This window comes from Gouania willdenowi, chromosome 9, assembly GCF_900634775.1.
Source record: "Gouania willdenowi chromosome 9, fGouWil2.1, whole genome shotgun sequence".
Lineage (NCBI taxonomy): Eukaryota > Metazoa > Chordata > Actinopteri > Blenniiformes > Gobiesocidae > Gouania > Gouania willdenowi.
The window spans coordinates 16045684-16070593 of NC_041052.1; the positions used below are offsets into that span (position 1 = coordinate 16045684).

Below are 24910 nucleotides of genomic sequence, written 5' to 3' on the forward strand. Positions count from 1 at the left end.
TTTTAAAAAAAAATAAATAAATAAATAAAAAATGTTTAATGTTAATTCAATGCTAACATAGTGTGTTATCTATCAGATAACACCTTTTTCTAATATAAATACAATTGAAAAAAAAAAAATCAGCCCTAATGCAAAGCATGCTAAAATCATTAGTTTCATGTATCTTTTATTGGTCAGATGAATAACAATAAATAAATGGATTCCGTCAAAAATGTTGTCTCGTCATAAGTTCCACCGTTAGACCCTGAATGCAGCATTTATCACATTTGTTTCCCTTAAAAAGAACAACATACACTTTATATCACTGTTTATTTATCATTAGCTGTGCCAGTTTACAGTTTACATTTCTTATCAGTGCAAAAAGTTGATTGATAATGTAAACACTCACTAAAAACATTTGATTGCAGATAAAAGGCACTCGTCACATCTCAGTAACTAAAAAATTACAGCTTGGTTGATGTTTCTCAGAGATGTCCAACAAAAACACACGAAATGTCAATGAACTCGTGGAGTGTCTACAGTGGTACGTAATTATAGTTTAAGCTCAAATATCCTTTCATACAATCAACATCAGAATGATTTTGCACCAAGTGAAAATCAGAGCAGGGAAAAAAAACTATTATTGCAGTTCAGACATTTGTTACAGAACATTTTGCACCTTAGTTGATTATAAAGGTGATTTTACAAAGTAAGGTTCATTATTTGTTAGCAAATTGCTAGGATTGGTAAGACTTTTACCATTTGACACATTGGGGAACACTGGTGCCATATGAAACACATCCATCACCCTGCTTTAAACTATAGAGATGGTTGTAGGAGAAATATACATTTTTTTTTTTAGGTGTGCAGAACATCAAATTCCAAAATAAATGAATCAAAAACAGCCATTTTAAAAGACAAAATCAATATAAGTAGTTTATAAAACCTTTTTATTGTTATTTTTAAAACTGAATTCCTACTTTCAGAGGTGGGAAGTGAGAAATCAAAAGAAAAGCAGAAGGTTTTTCAATATTTGTTGCTTTTTGTCTGTGACCCAACTAAAAAAGACCCGTGACCCAATTTTGGGCCCAGAACTACAAGATGAGAAGTGGTTATTTGCTTTCTTTTCTTCACTGTGATTTATTTTTCTTTGCGTCATCTCCGACGCTGTCGCCAAACAAAATGGCTCCTTTAAAGGCTTCCTCCACACTGGTGAGTAAAACTTTTGTAATGACATCATACTGACTGTATAGTACAATATCTTAGTTTTCAGAAACTGTCGTTTTTTTAACTATAGGGCAAATATTGATGAAAATGCAGTAATTTAAAGTGCACCGTGACACAGTCAGTAGGAAACCTGGATGTTAACTTTTATCAGTCTATTTTGATTTTTAGAGAAATACAGGATAAAGTGAATCTTTTATCTGTTCAATACGGAAACAATACGAGAAATGTCAAAAAATGTCTTTGAAGTTTTTATAACAACTGTTAGCCTCAAACAGACATTATCCCTTTATATGTGAGCATCGCCATTTTGGAAATGGAAGCCAATCAGCTCACATGTTGTCGTCACGTCAGGCTAACTGTTCTTATTTCCACACCAATAGAAAGTCTATTGTGAAATCAAATATAATACAATTATATTTTTATTATATTTTGATGCCTTTAACCTCATAAAACCAGTGAGAGCTACGTGAATGGAGCTCTTCTTTGAGTAATCACTACATCACAGTTGGTCAAACATGTCCACTTCCACAAGTGTGCATTTAAAGTGCTTTTGTGTTGTTGTTTGCATCTGCAGCTTCTAAATCACCTCTCATTCCTACTAGTAAAATGTACACATAATAATCTTAAAGTGAAGCAGTCTTTGTCATTTGGGTTGAGGATTCTCCTTATTTGCATATTAGTTGTTTTCTTCTGTTTTAGTCTAAAATGGTGAGATTATGTTTTTGGTCTTTTTGTCGATTTTCATCTAAAGGGTCATACACACTTTGCAGCTTGTATTAAGCTACTGTATTACACAAGCTCCTCCCCTGTGTCTACTTTCATTCATTCAACATGCCACTTCATAAGCTGATAATAAGATGTTTGCACTGCAGTACCTAAAGAACTGGACGAGTGTTGTTTGTAACTAACTATAGTACTTCAGTTCCTCCCTGTTCTCCTTCAGTAGCGCATGTTGGACTCCGGTTCACTCTCGTTGCTCACGTTGCTGCTTATCCGTCTCCGCCGACCCTTGTAGGCTCCCAACGAGGCGTTTGGCTCCGGGTTAAGGATTTCCACTCCCGTTTCGATGCCGAGGACCTGCCTCTGCACCAGTTTGCAGTAAAGTCCACCGATGCTCATAAGCTGTGTGTGAGAGCCCTGCTCGGCCACACGGCCTCTGTCCAACACAATGATGTTGTCCGCCTTCTCCACCGTGCTGAGCCGATGAGCCACCACCAGCACCGTGTGCTCCTGCATGATGTTGTTCAGAGCCTGTTGGACCTACGAGAGCAGAAGAAGAAAAGTTAAACAACCCTCAATGGATGATGGTTGTAGTGGATCCACAAGAACAGAGATATTTAGAAACAGTGCAATTCATGAATCTCTGGACTTTGGTGATTTTCACTGAACAGTTTCACATTCAAACCAGATTAAAGGTGCGGTACTATGCTATTTTTGACCCATCTCCATTTGTTCTAAGAACCCCAAAAACATATTACTTGAGGTTTATTTTCCCAAACTCGCCTGTTTTCCAGAGTTTTAGCCCTCTGAAAAGTCACTTTCTGAGCATTTCTAACAACAGGCTGTTTTGGGGCCTACTTATGCATATTCATGAGTAGGCGTGTCTGTATATGCTGACTCCACACAACAGCTGATCACTAGCAATTTTATTTTGCTATGCACACATTATTGTTATTGTTTTCAGCCAAAAAACTAAAAAAACTGCACATTACAGTAAAACACATGGCTATTTAAGCGGCTATTGTGATTGTGAGTCGGACAAACACTGTTTCAGGGTGTGTGTGCGGCAGCAGCAGCGGAGTCAATCAGCTGCTTCAAACACTCACCAGAGCTGCTACATCAGGTTCTTCTCCTCCTCACCACCACTTATTACAAGAACAGTCTATCTAAGGTAATAGTCCACTGTTTTGTACAACCACTGCGTCGCATTGGGTCACAAATACGTCAGATCATCTCAAAGGCGAAATGAGACGGATACAAAAAATGAAACCGATTGGTACTGCTCCTCAGGGAGGGGTTAAATGCAGAGAACACATTTCGTGTATGTATTTTAAATATAATGTATATTCTACATTAAACCACAGTGTTTGTTTTACCTGTGAGATAGATTGAGAGGGAGGAGCTCACAGGAGGAGCCATGATTGTTAGGGGGAGGAGTTTCCGCTCGGTGACATCACCTAGCAAGAAAAATCCAACTTGCCCGTTTGGAGTTGGGAGCTTTAATTATTACCAATGAGTTGCATTCTGTGAAAGCACTGTAATAGTTTATTTACTCAGTTAACCCTTGGTACATTTTACATTTTTGGGTTAATTTCTTTTTTTTCTTTGGTATCATTTTGATCAATATTGATCAAAATTAACTGTGATTATCATTTTGGACATAATCGTGGAAGATGAACAAATAAAGTATCAGTCTTGGTTCCACCCCAGGCGTGAGATGACTGGAAATGATAAAAAACTATAGAAATACATCTATTCAGAAACCACTAAATTAGTGTTTTTAAACCTTGGGGTCAGGACCACATGTGGTGTCACCTGGAGTTTAAATGGGGTCACTTGAAATTTCTAAAAAAAAATAAAAAAATATTTTTTAAATTAAAAAAAAACACAATCTTAAATAACTGTATTATATACTTTCACTTTGAAAGTTCAACTAAAATGCAGTAAAAAAAAAAAAAAAAAAAAAAAAAGCTGAGCTCAAACATGATCAAAAACTAAATCTAGGGGAACCACTGCACGTCTTTTTTTAATTTTATTTTTTATGTCCGGTCTCAAATTACGAGCTGCGTTTTCCCTTTTGAAACATTGGAAAGTATGACACTCCGGTCCAGTAGGTGGCAGCAGTTCACCTGATTCCAGGTATTAGAAGAAGATGCAGTCAATGTAAAAACTAAAGTGTAAATTTGGCAGATGACATACGGTAGTTACAGTTGTGCTTAATGGTGAACACATTGGGTGTTGTACTGTAATTTGGAAAAAAACACAAAAATAAAAATGACGTTATATGAATCCAAACAGGCTTCTGGGTGGCTGTACTGTATAATAAATACGTTTAAATATACATTCACTGGGGGAACCATTCCCTCCAGTCCTCCTGGCAGAGTGATGTTAGGATTTGAAATGGGAACTTGAGTTTTCTCACCGTGTGTTCACTCTCTGCATCCAGAGCACTGGTGGCCTCATCTAGGATCAAGACCCGAGGGTTACGTATGAGCGCCCGGGCGATGGCCACCCTTTGTTTTTGGCCTCCTGACAGCTGTGTGCCCTTCTCACCTACACCTGAGGAAAAACCACAGAATGAAATCCATTTAAAGGCAAGAATGATCACTATTTTACTGCACGTCATTACAAACAATATAGTGAAGTTAATGTACTTTCCCCTCTTTTTAGTTAAACTCAACATGTGTTAATAATGTTGTATTATTTAAATGAGCCAATCAGAAGTAATCGACCTTGTCATACCTATAGCAGCTAATTCACTAAGTATATTTCAGTCTAATTAAACCGTTAAATTCATCATTACGTCAAAATATTATAAAAAGTCAAAGATTAAGCATTAAACCATCTAGTTGACTACATTTTTTTTTCTAGAAAAATAGATAAATTATTGAAGAAATATTGGAATTTATTTGGCAGGTCCTAGTAATTAAGTTTGGAAACTGAAGCAACAAATTAAAAAAGTTGGTTCTGAATTTTTTATCTTTATTTTTTAATTATGATGTTTAAAAGTAATTTAAATAAAGTTAAATACCTCAGGGTAAACACTGTTTTTGTTTTTTTTTAATACTGAAGCAAGATGTTTCTATAGTCTGCTTTATAACATTAATCTGGGGTTGTTTTTGTCCAAACCTAATATTTCCCACAAACAATCACATGATTTTAAAAAACATATTTGCATTAAAAAAACATGTAAAACTCATGAAGAACTGTTAAAGCAGTACTTGTCTGGTAGCCTTTGGGGAGAGCGCTGATGAAATCATGAGCGTTGGCCTTGATGGCGGCCTGAACCACCGTTTCCATGGTAACACCGGTCATTCCGTAAGTGATGTTCTCCTCCACGGTTCGGGCGAACAGCATCGGCTCCTGTCCCACCAGAGCCACCTATGAACACAATGCTGATAAATGTCACATCTATAGATCTGAGACCCCTGAAACCTTCAAATGATGAGAACTCATTGTTTGTGGTGTTTGTGACCTTAGAGTGGAGGAACTGGTGCTGGTAGCTGTGCACAGGCTGTCCGTCCAGCAGCACTCGGCCCCCCTGAGGAAGGTAGAAGTCCTCCAGCAGACTCACACACGAGCTCTTCCCACTGCCTGAAGGACCCACCAGGGCCGTCACTTCACCGGGACGCAGCGTGAAAGACACGTCCTGCAGGAGGAGTTCATCACTGTAAACACTCAGACACCCTCACAACAACCGTGTGTGTGTGTGTGTTGGTTTTTCTACCCTGGTGGGGTCCACCTCCTGAAATATCACTCACGCCGTGGGGACCGATTTTCCCGGGAAAATTAAGGTTTCAAGTGATTTGTGTGTTCCCTTAAATTTTTCATGATTTTAGAAGTTAAAATCAGATCTGAATGACCTTCAGAAAGGGTGGATCCCATAAGACACCATTCTGTCATTGGTCCTCACGGTGTGATAAAAACGGGTATGTGTGTGTGTGTGTAATCTATAAGTAATCTGTAATCTGAAGGAAAACAAAGAAAGACCACGAAAAAAAATGTATCTTAATGAGGACTTTTCTTTTACAATAGAACCCAAAGAACTTTACTGTAAATAAGAAGGAAAATACAGAGAAAATACAGAGAAAAGAACAGCTCTTCACAAACACACACATAAGCATTATACATTAATTCCAGCAAGTCAATTGTGTCTCTTTTTTTTTTTAAAAATATGTTCAGGTTTCATTTACTGACAACTTTTTTTTTTAGGAAATTTACTTTGATCTCCAAAGTAAATTTGGAGATCAATTTGACTTTTTATGAATAAAATTCTCTTCAACTGAACAACTGACAGATCGGGTGGAAAAAACCCTGTGATCTTCATGAATTCTCCTGTTATTTCACTACCAGTTCACACTGGTATTTAGTTTAGTTCCCACACTCCGTCCCAACACACACCTTAAGAATATCGGCCTCTGGTCGTGTCGGGTAAGCAAACGTGACGCTTTTGAACTCCACCAGTCCGCTGCAAGTCTCCGGAGCCTCTGTGCCATCGGCTGGGTGAACTGGTTTCCTGTCCAGGTACTCGAACACCTTCTCAGCGGCTCCCACTCCCTGCATGAGGCCGGTGTAGACCGAGGCGATGCTCTGTGATGCAAAACAGACGGAATGTGATCAGGTCTGGTCACTGGCACATACACAGTGATTAAAGCGCCACATATACTGTGTCAGACATGTGTGTGGAGGCTCATAACACGCTCATAAAAGGGTTATAATTTAGGGTTCCTCGCTCCATTAGCTTTTAACTTTACCTTTCTGCTAGCAGCTCCAAAAAGTAATGAAGAAAAAAAATGTAGGAGAGGGAAAAACTCATTTTTCTGCCTGTTACAGCTCCTACAATGTAATCACATTACATTACAACAAGTTACTCAATGTTTGACTTCATAGGTGAAGGATATGGTTCTAGCGTTAGCATGTTCATTATCATTTAAAAAAGTAAAAAAAATAAATAAATAAATAATAATAATAATAATAATAACAATAATAATAGTAATATGTAAGCACCAGGGTTGGAGTCAATTACAATTACATCTTCAATTGTCCATCTTCAACTACAATTTGATTAATATCACAGTGACAGGCATTTTTCTCAATTACAATGAAATGACAATTACAATTACGTTCTCAATTACTAAAGTTCTATTACTATTGTTGATGTGAAATATTATTAAGACATAGCCAATATACTTATATCAAATAACCCTAATATTAATCCACCTTATATTAAATACATCCAGGTCAACTTCACTCAGGCATATTTTCAGTGACAAAAAGTTTCAATCAAAGAATTTCCATACCAATTACAAATACAAAGTCAATTTTCTGAACTCAATTACAATTCAAATATGATTACAAAAGCCACAGATTTTTTTCAATTACAATTATAATTACACCATAATTGTAATTCATTATTCATTATACAATTACAATCAGAAGTTGGGGTAAATCATAATTGTAATCTCGTAATTGGTCATTAATTACAATTGAGGCGTACTTATTATTGTAATTTGAAAAATCTGTTGCTGTCGTAATCGTCATGAAATTACAATTGAATTTGGATAAATGACTTTGTAATTGTAATTGCCATGAAAATTCTATAAAAAATGATCAATTATAATTTAACAGTTACAGTTCTTTGTACAGTTCTACACATATGTAGTTAACAATGATTAAAATATGTTTCATATCAAGCTTCACCACATTGTACCATTTAAATATAAATACATCTGGGATAATGCTGACAGATAAAAGGCTCAGACTCCCACAATAAAAATATCAATACCAATATTTTAACTGATTAGGAAGCCTAACAATAGATAGGAAATAAATTCAATGATAGATATTTGTATTTAATGTATTTTACAGCTGATTTAGGACTCATTATCATATGAGATGCTAATAGAAAGCTAACACAAGAGGAAGGTTAACTTATATTAGGTTACCATATTTATTTTCAAACTCAGTAATTGTAATTAATTGTAATTGAGAACGTAATTGACTTTCTTAGGATAAAAAATATTTGTAATTTAATTGGAAAAATTGCTGGTCACTGTAATCATAATTGAACATGGGTAATTGAAGACGTAATTGTAACTGAAAAATGTAATTGACCCCAACCCTGGTAAGCACACAAGAAAACATCTTATTTAGAATCATATTTAGTGACACTGCATGGAGGCTCCTGACTGCTGCTCTACTTATATCCTAGTTTCCAATAGTGTCACACTGTTATTCATTTCTATTCACGTACCCCCATGACAATTTGCGTACCCCACTTTGGGAACCAAGAAAATACAGCTTTAAAAGGAAGTTGTGTTTGGTATTTTAGCTGGTTTGGAAGCAATGGATGGTTACACGTGGAAAAAGACGAGGGTAGATGAAATACCGAGAGACATTCTCCCATCTCCAGCATGTAGATGAAGAATGAGATGAGAGAGCCGCTGCTCAGCTGCCCGCTGACCACCAGGTGACCTCCGTAGTAGAGGACGGCGAGCTCCAGAGCTAGCTCAGAGATCTACACGCACACACACACACACACACACACAGCGTGTGTTATATCTGTGACTGCAGTGTTGTGTGCTGTCCTGTACTTACACAGCTGGACCACATGTAGCAGGCGTAGGCTAGCGCCTGCTTTTTATTGAGCTGGAACATGAACAGCAGTTTGGCGTAGTAAGAGTCCGCCTCTCCGCTCTCGTTAGCGAAGCTGCGCACCGTCCTCATGGAAGAGATGGTTTCTTCTGCGATTTTGTTCCCTTCTGCAAGAGTGGTTTGCACCTCTTTGGTCAGTTTCTGTAGAAGAAACATATTTCAGAACAAAACAACTTTTAATTTAGGAATTCCATCTATTTGATTCAATTACTCAAGCATTTTTCATTCACCTTGTAGTAATTTCTTATCGTATTTATAGGATGGTATTGTGACATTCATGAAAAAAAGGAGAAAAAACAGAAAAATGTCCAAAAAAAAAAAAACATAAAATAAAATACAAAATGACTCTTAAAGTATTATAATATAGTATTATAATACATATAAGGTAAATAATACATCATTATTAAATATACACTGATTGTTATATTAATAATACCTCATTAGTAAATATATATTATAGTATATTTATCATTATATTATACATAATATCCCTTACAGCAGTTTTTTCTCAACCTTGGGGTCATGAACCCATGTGGGGTCGCCTGAAATGTCTAATTGATAGAATTAATTACGCATAAAAATATATTTATTATTTAATTGAAAAAAATATATATTATTCTTTTTCAAATTAAAACAGAACACACAATGTTAAACAATGTATTTTGTACTTTCACTTTCTCAAATATAAATGTAGTTTAAATAAAATGCAGTATAAAGGAAAGAAGTAATGAAATAAATTAATAAATATATCAAACAGAATTTAAATATCTGAGCTACAAATGCTGGTTACTCTGTATTAGTAGTAAAACAGTATAACAAAAACTTTGGAGTTGCTAGAATTGCGTGATATAAAAATGGGGTCACCATCCAAAAAAGGTTGGGAACCACTTCCTTACAGTATATCCTTATATTAATTCCATAATAGTATTCTAGTATAGTTATTGTGTCTACCTTGTAGTATTCCCCGTAAAGCTTGGAGACGAGGCCGATGAAGGGAAACCCCATGACTGTCACCAGTGTGAGCTTCCAGGACATTCCCATCATAAAGATGAAGAAGCCGATGCCTTTGATGGTGCTGCGCAGGAAGATGTTGACGTTCTGGGAGATGAGGTCCCCCACCTGCGTGGTGTCGGCCGAGAGCCGTGAGAGGATGTCTCCTGAGGAGGATGTGGGGCGGCGTGAGGCAGAGGGACACACTCAGCTACGCAGTGTGGGAACGGCTGTGTGTTACCTGTGTGGTTTTCATCAAAGAAGCCGATCTCCTGCATCATCAGAGTCCTGAAGAGATGATTCCTGAGCCTCAGGTTTAACCTGGCAAAGGTCAGGGTGAAGACGCCGCCTCGTACTCCCATCGCCAGAGAGCTGTGGGAGAGGGAGGGGTCACGCTGAAAATATGAATCAGACTTATTTTTTTTGGACATGTGTGTGCATTCAAACATAGAATATAACTCTGGATAATGTATCCTCTGTACAGACCAGGAAAAATGTCAATTTAGGCCAGTTTTTCTCAAACTTGTTAGGCTCAAGTCCCCCCTTTCTAGTATTTCTGACTTTGTCCAACTACAACATTTTGCATACAAAACTATTTAAAAGCAACTATAGAGCACAATGATGGAATGAACGAGTGATACCACACATTTTAAAGAATCTCATTTTGTAAATAAGAGGAAAGAAACAGTATTTAGTGCAGTGGTTCCCAACCTTTTTTGGATCGTGACCCCATTTTGATATCAAGATTTTCTAGCAACCCCAAAGATTTTTTTTTTTTTTTTTTTTTAATCATGTTTGAGCTCAGATTTTGTTTGTAACTGCAAATTAGTTGAACTAGGTTTATATTTCACACGGTGAACGTACAGAAATACAGTTGTTTAAGATTGTGTATTGTTTTAATAATCAAAACATTTCAAGAACCTATTTTAATTTTTCAGAAATTTCAGTCGACCCCACATGGGGTCCTTACCCCAAGGTTGAAAAACACTGATTTGGTGGCTCCTGAATAGATTTGTTTCTATGGTTTTATTTGTTAATGTTCCACTCTTTCTCTCTATATATCAAGTACCCCCGCACATTTAAGTCTTCTGTGATAGTGCCAGTCCCTAACAAATAGGACAACAATGAACGACCTGAGACCAGTGGCACTAACATCAGCCGCCATGAAAGGTCTGGAAAAACTGGTTTTAAATCACATCAAACTCCCTATCAGTTTGTCTATCGTTCAAACAGGTCAGTAGACGATGCTGTGGCGCTGGCACTTCACTCCACCCTCCAACACCTACGCCCGCCTTGTATTCCTAAACTACAGCTCTACCTTCAATACCATCAGGCTGCTGAAGCTGACTGTTAAACTGGCTGACCTGGGAGTTCCAACCCCCACCCATAACTGGATCCTGGACTCCCTCACGAACAGACCACAGGTGGTAAGAATAGGAAAGGTCTGTGCTCACAGTTAGCACGGGTACACCACAGGTTTGTACATATGACAGTGTCTCCCCCACATGACAACAACACCCTCATTATTAAGTATGCAGACGACACCACCGTCTTTGGCTTAATCAGAGATTAATACTCCTGTATTTTCTCTATTTACCTTTATCGTTTGTAGTTTTTTTTTTTACTTTTGTAGTTGTTTTAACAACTATTATGTGTTTTTGAGTTTTTGAAAAGTGCTTATAAACAAAATGTATTGGTATTATTGATGGTAAAGCAAGATTTCCGAGTGTGAAAAGGACAGTACGAGTTCTCACTTTGAAAAGGTAAATTCACACAATTCACTAACCAGGTCCATGATTAGTTTTATTAAAGCTAAGGAAAAGCCAGGAAAAATTTGAATTTTAAGCTTGTGTGCAGCATTAGCATTAGCAGCTAGTTTATCCCTCTTGACCTTTGACCAGAACTGAACCAGAGCGAAAGTGTGAAAAGGCTTATTCCATTTATTTATTTATTGAATTAATTCAGAAACTCACCTCACAAAAGCCAGAGCTGCCAAAGTGATGACAGGTTTAGCAAAGTACTCCATGCTCTGGTGAACCACGATGCTGTCGATGGCTTTGCCGTAGTATAAAGGAATAAAGGCTTCACCTGTAGGTAAACATATACAGTATGTGGATATAGATACACAGACATATGTGTATATACTGAAGGTGGGATGATTATTCACACTGTGGGTCACTTCGTGTTAAAGTTTACATCGTGATATCAATAAATACAAATTGTACAAAAGTGCAAAATTGTATGAAATACAATTTATTTAATTTTATTTTTTTTTTTTTACTTTCGAGAACAAGTGAATGGTAACTGTCATTCAAGTACCAATATAAAAAAGTGGTATGTACTGTATTTCAAACTTTCAAATTACGTTTTTAAAAAACAGATTCTGATTCTGTTAAGTTCTTAACTTATTAAAAAAAAAAAATAAAAAAAAAAAGTAACCAGATAAAAGTGCCCAGTATGTTTTATGAAAATAAATTAAAGATTAGTCAAATATATGCATTGGTCATCGGTTTCTTGAAATCTGAAAAAATACTATTTTTTATTTTACTTGTATTTTAATTTTATAGTATACACATTACTCTTTCTTGGGATATAACGTTTTTTTTTTTTTTTTTCATGCAACTTAGACTATAAATAAATGGGGTTTTTTTCCCTGTATTTAAGGCTTTGGAAGGACACTAAATACTAGTGCAAAAAAAACAAAAAAAACCAAAGCAATTAATATGGGTTAGACTAAAATAAAGTAGAGAAAATGACAAAAATCTGAAAAGCGCCAAAAAAAAAAAAAAAAAAAAAAAAAAAAATGGCCGTACTGTTTTTTGCCACTTATAAGGCAAAAAATGTTGCATTTCTTTTTTCCCTGGATTTAAGGATTTGGAAAGACCTTAAATACTAGTGGAAAAATGACTATTAAACAGGGTTAAACTGAAGTAAAGTAGTTAATCTCCTTTGCTTTGAACTCTGTATACCAACATTTGGACAATGCTAAATCTCACGCAAGAATGTTGTTCATTGATGACAACTCTGCATTTAACTCTCTTGTACCAGGTAAACTGGTTGAAAAACTTACGTCTCATGGTCTGAGTGATGCTATGTGTAAGTGGATTTTTAGCTTTTTAACTGGTAGATCACAGAGAGTAAAAATCTATGTGTTTGTGAGTACTGGATCTCCTCAGGGGTGCATTTTAAGTCCTTTGCTTTTTACTCCGTACGCTCATGATTGTTCTTCTGACTCCAATCTGATCATCAAATATGCTGACGATACCACCATTATTGGTCTCATCAGTGAGAATGATCATTCATCCCACAGAGCAGAAATTGAAAATGTTGCTCAGTGGAGTAAAGAAAACAACCTTCTGCTGAACACATGCAAAACATGTGACCTTGTTTTGATTTAAGTCGTGAAAATTGTTGAGGAGCACAAGTTTCTGGGTTTAACTCTGTCTAATGACCTGAGATGAGACAAAAACACTCATCGCAATTGTCAAGAAAGCTCGTCAGCGTCTCTTCTTTCTGCGGAAACTTAGGGAATTTACAAATAACTCTAAGATTCTGCTTAACTTTTATCACTGCACCATAGAAAGTCTGCTTGCTAGCTCTACGAACGTGTGGTTCGGGAACATCACAGCCAAAGAAAGGAGAGCTCCGAACAAGGTGGTCCGCTCTGCAAAAAGAACTGTGGGCTGTGAGTTGCCTGTTCTAGAGGCTCTCTATGATTGCAGACTCTTAAATCGAGCTCAGAAAATCATTAATGACTCTTTTGGTACTGGCCAGCCTGGTAAAGCCATGTTCCAGCTCCTTCCCTCTGGGAGAAGATATCGTTCATTGAGATGCAGGACATCTCACCACGTTAACAGCTTCTTCCCACAAGATGTTATCAGGCTGAACAACGGTGTATCGCTTTATTGCTGGATTGTTTTTAAGTAGGTTATAAGTGTGTTTTTATTACCTCGCCTCATAGTGTGTAATGTTTCCCTTTGAACTTTTACCTTGTTCATTTATTTTGTCTATTTTGGTGTTTGTTGTTGCTGTCTCTGCTGCATACTGGTGTATTTTTGGACATATATTCCAATGTGGTTTCGTTTCAACGCAAATGGCAAATAAATTGAACTTGAACTACAGAATAATCTTAAAAGCACTAAAAATCCTTCACATGAAGCTATTGTAGCTAGCCTCTGTGTCTTATAATCATTTATATGATGTTTATTCTCAGATAATAGGTGGAGCTGTATTACTTTACCACATTTCAGTTTCCTATATGATGTAGTCCCTGAGATATTGGAAGCTGAAAATGGAAAAAAAAAAAAAAAGACACGCAAAAATTGACACATACCCCCCTCTCTCTAAATTGGCAATATCTCAAAAAGTATTAATCTTGTCAAACTAAAAAAAATATAATGTGACTATTGAATAATAAAGAAACACTTGTGAGTTTTTAGAGTCTGAAGTGCTTGGGGCCGTGGGCCATTTGTTGAAATGACATGGAATGACTCCTGAGCAGAGAAAGATAGTGATTAATAATATTTCCATCAGCGCACAGCCATGACCCCGCCCACTGAGCTAATATGTAACTTCCTATAAAGATCTCACCTTGAGATAAAATCATGAAGGTGTGTTAAGGTTAAGGACACTCACAGACTGCAGAGATGACGAGGAAGAGCACAGCCACAAAGAGCAGACCTCCATCCTTCCTGCAGTACGTCAGCAGACGTCCCAGTGTTGCACCAGAGCTGCTCTGCTTCTCTTCCTCCTCATTTTCACTCCTCACACCTCCAGCCGCCTCCTCCTCTCCCTCACCAACCGTATCCAGAAGCTTCTCAGCATCCTCAGACTGTCCTCCTCCTTCCTCGCTGCTGCTTGGCTCCGCCCCTAACCACGTCCACAGGCCCACCACCCCTAGCGAGGCTGCACAGGTCCAGCATACCAGACTGAGCAGCCACGGCTGTTGTTTCAGTGACACAGCTTCACTCAGCATCAGCAGCTTAGTCAGAGCATAGGTCAGCACCACCAGACAGGCAAAGAGGGCCAGGTCCAAGGATCTGGACACCCTCTGGGGGCCGTCCACTTTGTTCCAGCACAGGCCGATGGAGGCTCCCAGTAAGAGGCTGGCCCTGAAGAGCACCAACACCCAAATGTCCAGAGTCGAACGCAGGATGCTGAAGTGCAGGGCGTCGCTAGTGAAGGTGGACATGTGGGATCCATGCGTGTACAGGACAGTGGTGAGGATGACGTCCAGCAAGACATAAAACACTGTGCAGCTCACTTTCACTCTAAAATCCATGAAATAATCACTAAAAGTACAGCTACAACCACTAATAACTATCTGTGCCAATAACGAGTGCAGATGGTTTGCTTTATTAGTTCCTCCTCTTCTTATTTATTTGTGTTCTCACTTAAAACTCTAAAAACAATGGCAGAAAAATGGATGAATGTATGAATTTAACGTCAACGTTTAGCTTTAGTCAATATCTGATTTATCTAATTACCTTGGTAAAGCAAAAATGTAACATATCAAAGAGAATTCCAAAATGTAATAAAGAGTATTAACTATTTTCTTTGAAGCGATTTTTTTTTTTTTTTAAGCTACTTCAATGTTTTTGTATTAAAATATGTTTTCCAACTCTTATGGAATACAGGATGACTACAATAAACCTGAGATTGTATAAAAAATTAACAATAATAACAATAAAATAAAACAGAATATATAATTGTTAAATAAATATCAGCATAGGAAATTCTAGACATTAGAATGTAAAAAAGAAAAATGGTATTGCAGTAATTTTAAATCATAATTATTTATACTTAGATTTTTTTTTATTTTTTTTTAAAAAAGTAAAACTTGGACAATTGTAAAATATAACCTAAAAAACAAAAACAAGTATAATTTAGAAGTCTATTTAATACGTATTCTATCTTTTGGTCCTATTAGGTAAATAATGACGTCATAAACACGCGCCTGCAGTCATTTGCATTTGTAACTTCGCACACACTCACCGCAGGTGGATAATTTGTCTGTTTCTATTACACACAGCTCACCTATCGTCTCTATCGATACACAGAAAACATTTAGTCTCCTACTGCGGTATTGGTCGTTAGTAAATGTGTAAACGAACACAAAGAAAGATGAAGGTTTCTTCTTACAAACACACGATATCCGCGGCGGACAAACTCACGGTTTGCTTTGACACACCGAGCAGAGAATAACCTGAGCAACCGGTACACATAGAATGTCTAAATAACAGGAGTCTCACTCTGTTTCCGTTTCAAAAAGGCGAGTTCCTATTTGGTTTGTAAATATTTCATCTCCAAAAGACTAAACAAAGGAAGATTTTATTTCTGTCCAATATCTTTGAACTGCAGCGGCTCCTCCCACCAAATGTTACAGGAGACGTTCAAGAACAACAATTAGAAACACTTTTCACTAAACGCTCCTTTAACATACAGATATTATTCCAAGTTATATAACATCTACCCGTGCAATGATTTCTTATCAAAAGTGTAATTATATATAAGTAAATGTTCTTTTTGTCATTTGTAAATGTAGATATTTAAAAACGGAGCCATTTTTGTCACATTTTTCTAATTAATTTGCCTCTTTCAATATGAAACTGTTTTTTTTTTTTTATAGTTCCAGTGGATTTATTTTCTGTTGTGTATTGTGTTCTTATCAATCTTTGTAGATTTCGTTAATGTGGTTGACTCAAAATAAAACCAAAAATGTCATTCTTATGTTTGTTCTATTAATAATTCTTAGGTATAAGATTATGTTCACAAAGGTCTTTAAATAAAATAAATGTTTTAGTTTATTTTCAGCTTTTATAGAATGAAAAATAAAAATATTAAAATGAACACCATGAAGATTCCTTTCAAAGCTGACTATACTATTCACAAGATCATTATAAAAATATATATATATCGGGGAAAAAAAACGAGCAGCACTTTTATAAAAGCTTCACAAATTAAAAATTATCCACTTATTTTAAAATGGAAAAAAAATAAATAAAATAATACTTTTCCCTCATCAAATAAAGGTAATTATTTCTAAGTAACATAAAGCACGAATGTGTTGATAGTGTCCCCAGTGCATCTTTGTACATAATCATAAAAAAATAAAATGCTTTGTAGCCAAGGGGTTTCTCAGTGTAAAAAAAGATGCATCATTTTTTATGAAATGCTTTTTTATTAGAAAAGTATTACAATAAATTAAGTGGGAACAGTTTAAAATTATGTTGTATGAAAAGTAGAAACTGGTTTGAAGAAGAATTTAAAAAAGCAGATGAAGAACACACGCATACAGACTGAGGATTTGTTTGGTCGTTAAAAAAGTCGGCAGTGGCTATCCGTACGGTTACCGTATCAATATACCGACATTCTATCCGTACACAGTGCCCCTATTTGGCCAGTTTAGATAATAGGTCAGTCATTGGCCAGTTTAGGTTGTGTGACTAAGACTAAACCTTACTCTAAACCTAACCCTAAAAATTGTTGCCATATATGGTTATAACCTAAACCTAACCCTAAGACGCTACGTACTTTTACTTCGATAAATGTACCAATAGCAACGGGGGGTTGTCTGTACGGCAACTGTACAAATACACACTTTCTAAAAAATCTGCCTGTGAAGCCTGAGACACCGTCCACACGTAGCCGGGTATCTGAAAAAACAAATCTATTGTTCTATGGTTTGGCCTGTCATCCACACAAAAACGCAGGATAAAAACATTAAAAACAGGGCTTTTGGAAAACTCTAACCAGTGTGGACACTGATGGGGTAGAGGTTCCCAGTTGGGGGAGCTTGGGTACGCCTGCTTGTCAGTTTGTAGCTGGCGGGGTGAAGATAATGGCGTCCTCTCTCGGGGGGGGGGGGGCCGGGCCACCTGTTGCATCGTGGGGCTGTGCGGGCACTGGTGTCGCTCCCATATGCAACGGGGGTCACCCCCTGGGTCGTGTGGCTGGTGCCCTGCTGTGCCTGGGGAGTGGGGGGTGCCGCCGTGCTCCATAGGGTCGGTATGGTTCAGAGGGTGCCTCGGCACGTGCCGTCTGCGCCATCTACCCTCTCCGGTAGCCCGCTGTACGGACGCGACGAGCTCACACCAGACAGGCCTCCTACATGACCCGGATCTCAAACATTGTTAGGCAGGTGTGCAAAGCTATAACGGTGCATTTGGGACCCTAATACATGAAGCTGCAACAACAGAGTGATGTCTACTCACTTGTGGATAGCACATTTATGCGGTTTTGTGTGGATGGAATTTTTGCTTTTTTATTGGAAGAGGGTGAATATACGTTCATAAAAATACCAAACTACGTGTGGACAAGGCCTGAAGCTAAGATGAATGTCAAGCTTATTTTATCAGTACGTGGAGTTCCACCTTCACTCTGTGCTCTTATTACAAACTATACTCTAGAGTTTGTTAAATGATGCATTGGCCAAGTCTTTACAAAGTCTCATGTCGTATCTTCTGCCTCGTCAGAGTCCATTACATGTTACGCTGAGTCATTACAAAGCCTCTCTCATGTCGTATCCTCAACTTCATCAGTGCAGGATGTCAGGTGTTGTTGAATTGCCTCGTCACAGTTCATTAAATGATGAACTAACCAAGAGGTTACAAAGCGTCTCTTAAATGGTCAGTGCACGTCTGAGTCTGTTAGATGATACTCTAACTGAGTGTTTACCGACTCACTGAAGGACAGATACACACTACTTCGCTCTTTCTTTGGAGACGGCGAGTCTCCTTCTACGACCTCTGGGTTGGACATCTTCAAGGTCATCTGGGTCATGTGATGAGTTCTGCGTTTGGCGTTCTTCTGCTGTTTGTAGGCTGCGTTCATGTTTGCCACCACCTGCAACAGACGCATCACAAATGATGGAACGAAGGCAAACATTCGTCATGATGTCAGGCTTTAGAACTCCGTAATAAAAGTAAATCTAATCTAGCGACAAGAGAAACCAATGGGTATGCACCAGGGTTGGGCTCAATTACAATTTTTAATTACAATTACCTCTTTAATTTTCCATGTTCAATTACAACTCAATAACGATTATCAGCATTATTATTTTTCCCTTGAAAGTCAATTATAATTACGTTCTCGACTACTAAAGTTCAATTGTAATTTAAAAAAATAAATAAATAAAATGTAACCTTTCTCGTGTTAGCGTCTCAGTTTTGACCCATGACTTAAATCAGCTGTAAAATACACTAAAAAAATTTTTCTATCATCTTATTTGTTTTTCATCTCTAGGCTTTCTAATCAATGAACATATTGGTATTAATATTTTTGGTGTGGGCATCTGAGCCTTTTTTCTGTCAGTTTACCAATCGATTTCAATTCTTTTTAAACGGTAAAATTATTATCACATGAACTGACAGGTAAACTTAATATGAAACATGTTTTAATAATTGTTACCTACGTATGTGTAAGACACAGAACTGTAACATGGTTTGATTAAAATGTAATTGACATTTCCAATTCCAAAGTCAACTAGAATATTTGTACCCTGCATGAGGGAATTCAGAAGATCCATTTCACTCTAAAAATGGGATCAGAGCTGAAAAGTCACTGCAGTTGAAAGGCTGTGGGTCAAACACAGTTAAAAATAGTGAAAAGTGAAAGAAAACAGTTGAAAGAAAACAGATAACTGGATATTTTATAGGTTGAATGGTTGAAATCTGTTAAATAATGTCCTAACAGCTGAAGTTTAAAGTTGAATGGAAAAAGTTGAAAAGGGAGATTTTCCTATGGAACATTTAAAAAAAAAAAAAAAAAAAGATAAATCATATTTGTGACCAAAGTTACACATAACAAAAGTATAGGCACCCTGTGCCAAATTTTTGACACATCTTAATTGTCAAAATCGGCCAAACTCCTGCATCGGCACTAATTATCTGAACTTAATCACAATTCAATTATGATTACATCAATAACAATTGCAATTATATCCTAATTGTAATGAATTATGAATTTCACAATTATAATTAATGACCCCAACCCTGGTATGTGCCAACACATCTCACTGACCAGCTGTTTAACACAGTTCTGCTGCTCCTGCATGATGGACATGCACGTGGTGGAACAACCATCGCAATTTGATTCATTACGACTCAGCAGATTCAGCTGCATCTAAACAAAGAGAAATGACAGAATCAGTTCCTCACAATAAAAACAAAGCAGTGAATGGTCACACCTGGTTCCTGCTGAACACCAGCGAGTACGGGGTGAACTTGGTGGTTTCGTTGACAGACGTCCTGAAGCGGTAAAGGATGGAGTCCAGGAAGTCGTCCCAGTCGGCGTTCTTCTCCCTCACCATCTGCTCCACGGCCTCCTTCAGCAGGGGGAGGGTGGAGTCATGGAGGGGGTTCAGGTGAGGCTGATCCAGAGGAGAGACGTTCTGCGTCACGCTCCACCTCTCGCTGAGGAGCTTCGTCACCTGGAAAAACACGGTGGTCAGCACGAGGAGAAAGTCCATGGTTTTGAATAACTCTCAGTTCCCTTATACAGTAAACATCTCATATATAAACTTAAAAAGGAACTTTTAAACTTAATTTATTTCCACAAAGACATCTGTATAAAATAAAAGGTTGATCACAACACACAATCATTTTTAAATAAATTCACACCAATTAAATTAATTCAAAATAATAATTAGAATTCTCAGGCTCTAAGTATACTGTAGTTACATTTATGAACTTGCAAAATGTGCCATGTGAGTAACAACATACAGTAAAAGGTAAAAACCCAAACCTCAACCAAAGATCAGAAATGGCAAAGACTAAGAACATATGGATTATGTTTAATTTGCCATGAAACGAAAACAAAAAAAAAAAATTACAAAAAATAATAATTTACTCAGTTATGGTTGGGTGTAGGAATGTAATTCATTACTTTACTTCTTTAAAAATGTACTTAAGCGCAAGTAAAATTACTGATTTAGAAATATACTTAAAAAATTACAAGAACCATAAAAACAACTCAATTGCAGTAACACGAGTACTTGTAATCCCTTACTTTTACCTCTGTATAAATGAACACATCATCAGAGGTGAATCAAAGCAAAATGAGGCATCGTATTTATCTGACTTGACACAAATATAAATCTGCTCAACTATTTAAAAAAAAAAAAAAAAAAAAAAAAAACTTTGCTTGCCCTCCTGACTCATCCTTCTGCTTTTTACTTTTGATTTAGTTAATGGGTGGGAGTGGGACACAAGTGTTTGGCCACACCCATTTCTAAGGGTTTGTGCTGCTCGTCTCCTGTAGTCATGGTAGTTAATCCTAATGATGACCACCATATACACGTTCTCACCTCCTCACAGAAGTCAGCGTTCTGATTACACACAATTGTTTTTGGAGCACCGAACCTGTAAAACACAAACAACAAAGTGTTTAACCTGATGTGGAGGGAAATGGTGAAATAAACTCTTCCCACTAAAAAGGAATTTTCACAAAATGCTTGAATAGTAGTTAGATCAAAGGTGTTCAGTGTTGGTCCTGGAGGGCCGCTGTCCTGCAAAAAGTTTGACGTACCAAGTTGACAGTATTGAGTATATGTCTCAAACAACGAGCGTACGCACATAAGCCACTTTTTTAGAGACACCCGTTTACATATAAACACATATGATGCATCAGCAAATCATGGCAGCAACTCAATGTACATGTAATAAAAAAAGCATTTAAACACAGGCATGTTTAGTTGATTTATTACGTCTTTTGGAGATGATTCTGACATCTTCAAATGTGCTCACTATCCCTTTGAAAATAAACCAGATCCTGACAGTGTAGACGTAGGACTGACTCATGATGAACTATCATACAGCTTATAATGACATACAGTAAGATATTAATGGGATTTAAAGGCATAGAGGAGCTTTTTCCAGAAGTTTAGAAAAAAAACACCCTTTCCTATTTTTGAAAAAATGCACATGCGCATCACGAGTGCGAGAGAGCGTGCACGAGCCCAGTTTTCCACGTGCACAGCTCTATTTACAAGTTGGTGTCGGCATCGCTCATACAAAATTACTTACCCAGTGAAAACGACGAGCTGCAATAAATAACTACGAGACACAAACACTTGTAAAGGTGCATTTACACCGAACGCAACTGCAGTCACTTCAATCACCCGTGATGAGTCGCTTGAACACTCCATCGCTTCATCACTCCAGTGACGTGACCACCAGGGAACAGTGTGTGTGTGTGTGTGTTTTTCTGCCACTGACGGGGGAGAGAGAGAGTTAATCACTTCTTCTCCGACCGTATCATAGACGGCGCCGCTTTTACGGTTTAAATGATCAACTTACGGGGTTACTAAAGGATGAGTTCATGCAGAATGTAGGCAGACCCCTACTGCAGCCGTCTCACTGTGCCGGGAGGGAGGGGCTGCTGCCTCGGCTCTACAGACAGTGACGGCCGGGGGAGTTGTCGCTTGAAGCCGCTTGAAAAGTTCAAACTTTTCAACTTTAAGCGACTAGGTCGTGCTTGACCAAGTTGCTCAAATCACTCAAGTCACGTCACTTGAAATGAGATAACTTGAGGTTGCATCATTTATATTGATTTGAATGTAATCTAGTCGCTTCAGTCATTCCAGTCGCGTTCGGTGTGAACGCATCTTTAGTGCGCATGTGCAGCAAGTGAAAACTAGCTGGGGACGAGCACGTACAACGGCCTTACGTCAGAATGATTGACATTGAGGAGGACCAATAGTCCAGATGATCCACCCGGAATTGGAAGCCAAAATAACATCCTCCACAATACCTTTAATAAGCACGGAGCGGGGGAAGCAGAAGCATATAATCAATGCTCGGAAATGCCTGTATTGATCATAATCGATTGTCAGAATGATGATGCATTGAACTATCAATCAAAACATGTCCAGCCAATAGAAAGTGAGTGCGTACCGACTGCTGCTGTTACCTGTAGATACATTTAGAGATGCAGCGTGCGGCCGACAGAGCGTCTGCTCTCTGCACAGGAAACGCTTCAGGCCATTTAGTGAAATAATCCAAGGCCACAAACACACTTCTGTGGCTTTGCTGCGTCTCTGGGAAAGGTCCTGATGAATGGAGCAGAAACACAATGTGAGTCACACATGGAATGAAACACGTAATATTTATTCCACACGATAAAACCGTGAAGTGGTAAAAACCTAAGAAGTCGATCCCGATGATCTCCCAGGGAGCGTCCACTTTAATGGGCCTGATGGTCCGAGCCTGGTTCTTACTCCTCTCAGCGTGCTGGCAAGTGTCACACACTTTGATCTGAAACAGAGTCGACTAAAGCGTCAGGTGTAGTCACATGACCCTCAACCATCTTCTAAAGTCCACTGCTCTAGATTTACAGTGTTGAGTGATTAGATCAGGGAGTTATACATTGAGATTTTCTCACATGCTGTACATAGAATAAAATATGATTACTCTCTGCCTCACACACTAAACTCTTCTGCCACGCCCTCACTCGTGGTTTTACTCGCTCCTGCCCCAAAATAAGCCATGCTACACAATTACTCACTCACACATGCTGTCTCTTAGAGAGACACAGGCTGTGTTTGAAATGTCATACTTAAGTACTACTCGTACTAAGTCTGGCGTCAAAATGAATATGTAGTGTGTTTACATTAGATAATATGGAAAGATTGAAAGTTAAACATCCCCTTTTCAAAACAAAAGCATATCTCCTTGTTGTCTTCCATTCGTTTTTAACACTTTTGTAAATATGGCTCTTGTTTTGAAGTTAGCCAGTAGTTTATTCAGTAGCACAATGGCGTGTCTCTGAAATGTCGGCATGAAATGTGTTTCAGCTAATTTCATGGATCAAATGATCACATGTTGATATTTTACTTTTACACTTTCTCACTTAAAATGATTTCAGAACTTTCAAAGGTGGCGAATCAACTGAGATATTTAGCTTCAGTGTGCTTTAGGTTTTTGTCACTGTATGTTTGAAGAGCATCTTGGGAAACTTGTTATTAAAAATTAATTGCAGTGGTAACGTTGACCGAAAATCCTTTTTCTCGTAAAACTTTAATAAGAAATAATTAAATGGTTATAGGATTTTATGTTCATACTGCCCCACCCTACTAGCAATGCACTGAAATTACTTTTTGTAGAATTTGTTCATAGATTTTAGGGCTGAACGATTAATTACATTTGTGATATTATCCTATTATACTGTCCTGTTAAGTTCAGAGAGTGTTTAAGAAGTGCAGTCCACCTGTTCACATGTTTCATGAAACGTGAAGTTAGTAAGATATGTTGAAGAGGTAAAGCCACAGATTTGTGCTTTATTGTTGTAATTTGTGCTTTAAAATGTACATTTTATTTTTATTTAAAGTTTAAATAAATCCAAAAATGTTTATTATGAAACAGATTGATTTGTTGCTTGTGTTCATTGAACGATACACGACAAGAGGCCCTTGAAAAAATAATCGCATATTAAATCGCAATCGCAACATCGAGGAAAAAAAAAAACGCAATGTATCATGTGTTGTTCTTAGTCTTTTTGCTTCTATGCTGTTTAAAAGGCAAGGTTTTCTTACTTTGCTATGCTGATTTGAAATGATGATGGTTTTGCTACATTAATAAATAGAAGAATATGACAGTGATTATTACACAAGTATTTTAGTGCTGTACCCAATCCACAACATCCCTGATGATGCCCAGCCAGTAGTACTTGCTCTGGATCCTGTGCACCGTCTTCTTCTGTCCCAGGTGATGGCCGATGTCGTTGAAGTGGCAGTCGAGGAAAATCTGCCTCTTCCTCTCGGCCTCAATCACCACCTCCCTCTTCTCCTCTTTCTTGGTTCCCACATAGTAAAGTTTACCCTCTGGAAGTACAGAAAATACGATGATTATTTGAAATCCGATGACTGCTTGAACACCAACAAAAAACAGCAGATTGAATTCAGCTTTAAGTTGTCAAGTAATGACGATAAAACCTCCTTAAAGTCGTTCATGACGACTGACTAGAATTATGTCATTATAATTGATGAGTAGGTTTGATTGTTAGCCACGATTCAACCAAAAATCACCCACGGTGATAACAATGATAATAAATCAGTGGTTTACAGTCTGTTACAATGATGTTCCTTATAAAAGTACTTTTAATGATGCACAGGACTAATGCAATAAAGCTCTACTGATTAGTTTCCACAGTTAATTATTTATTCACATTTAAAGCCAGTCTTCAGTGATTCATTATAAATATTTACAACCAGTAGGCTGCTAACAGCACCCAGCAATGCTGAGCAATAATGACATATGTGTAATTTAGGTCTGATTAATACATCACAATGAAATATGTAGATAGCTAGATAGAATGAAAAAGTTGCACTTTGAAAATTCCAAAT

At 37.5% G+C, this 24910-nt stretch overlaps 1 protein-coding gene across 1 annotated transcript; it reads right to left on the bottom strand.

The window, feature by feature from the left end:
• Positions 1 to 1931: 1931 nt before the first annotated feature.
• abcb9 (ATP-binding cassette, sub-family B (MDR/TAP), member 9) lies at positions 1932 to 15801 on the bottom strand. The gene is made up of 11 exons (XM_028457850.1): positions 14206 to 15801; positions 11544 to 11658; positions 9812 to 9942; positions 9532 to 9737; positions 8524 to 8721; positions 8315 to 8443; positions 6328 to 6516; positions 5402 to 5575; positions 5148 to 5307; positions 4349 to 4485; positions 1932 to 2466 (listed from the first exon to the last, which is right to left on the bottom strand). Exons 1-11 carry the CDS (start codon positions 14849 to 14851, stop codon positions 2146 to 2148), a joined length of 2406 nt encoding a protein of 801 aa, XP_028313651.1. The 5' UTR covers positions 14852 to 15801; the 3' UTR covers positions 1932 to 2145.
• Positions 15802 to 24910: the final 9109 nt, after the last annotated feature.

Coding starts and splice junctions, on each gene's coding strand:
- abcb9 (XM_028457850.1), bottom strand. CDS start 14,851: ATGGATTTTAGAGTGAAAGTGAGCTGCACAGTGTTTTATGTCTTGCTG. Junction 5,576..6,327: donor CAGAGGCCGATATTCTTAAG/GTGTGTGTTGGG, acceptor CTCCTCCTGCAG/GACGTGTCTTTCACGCTGCG. Junction 2,467..4,348: donor ATGCAGAGAGTGAACACACG/GTGAGAAAACTC, acceptor CTGCTCTCGTAG/GTCCAACAGGCTCTGAACAA.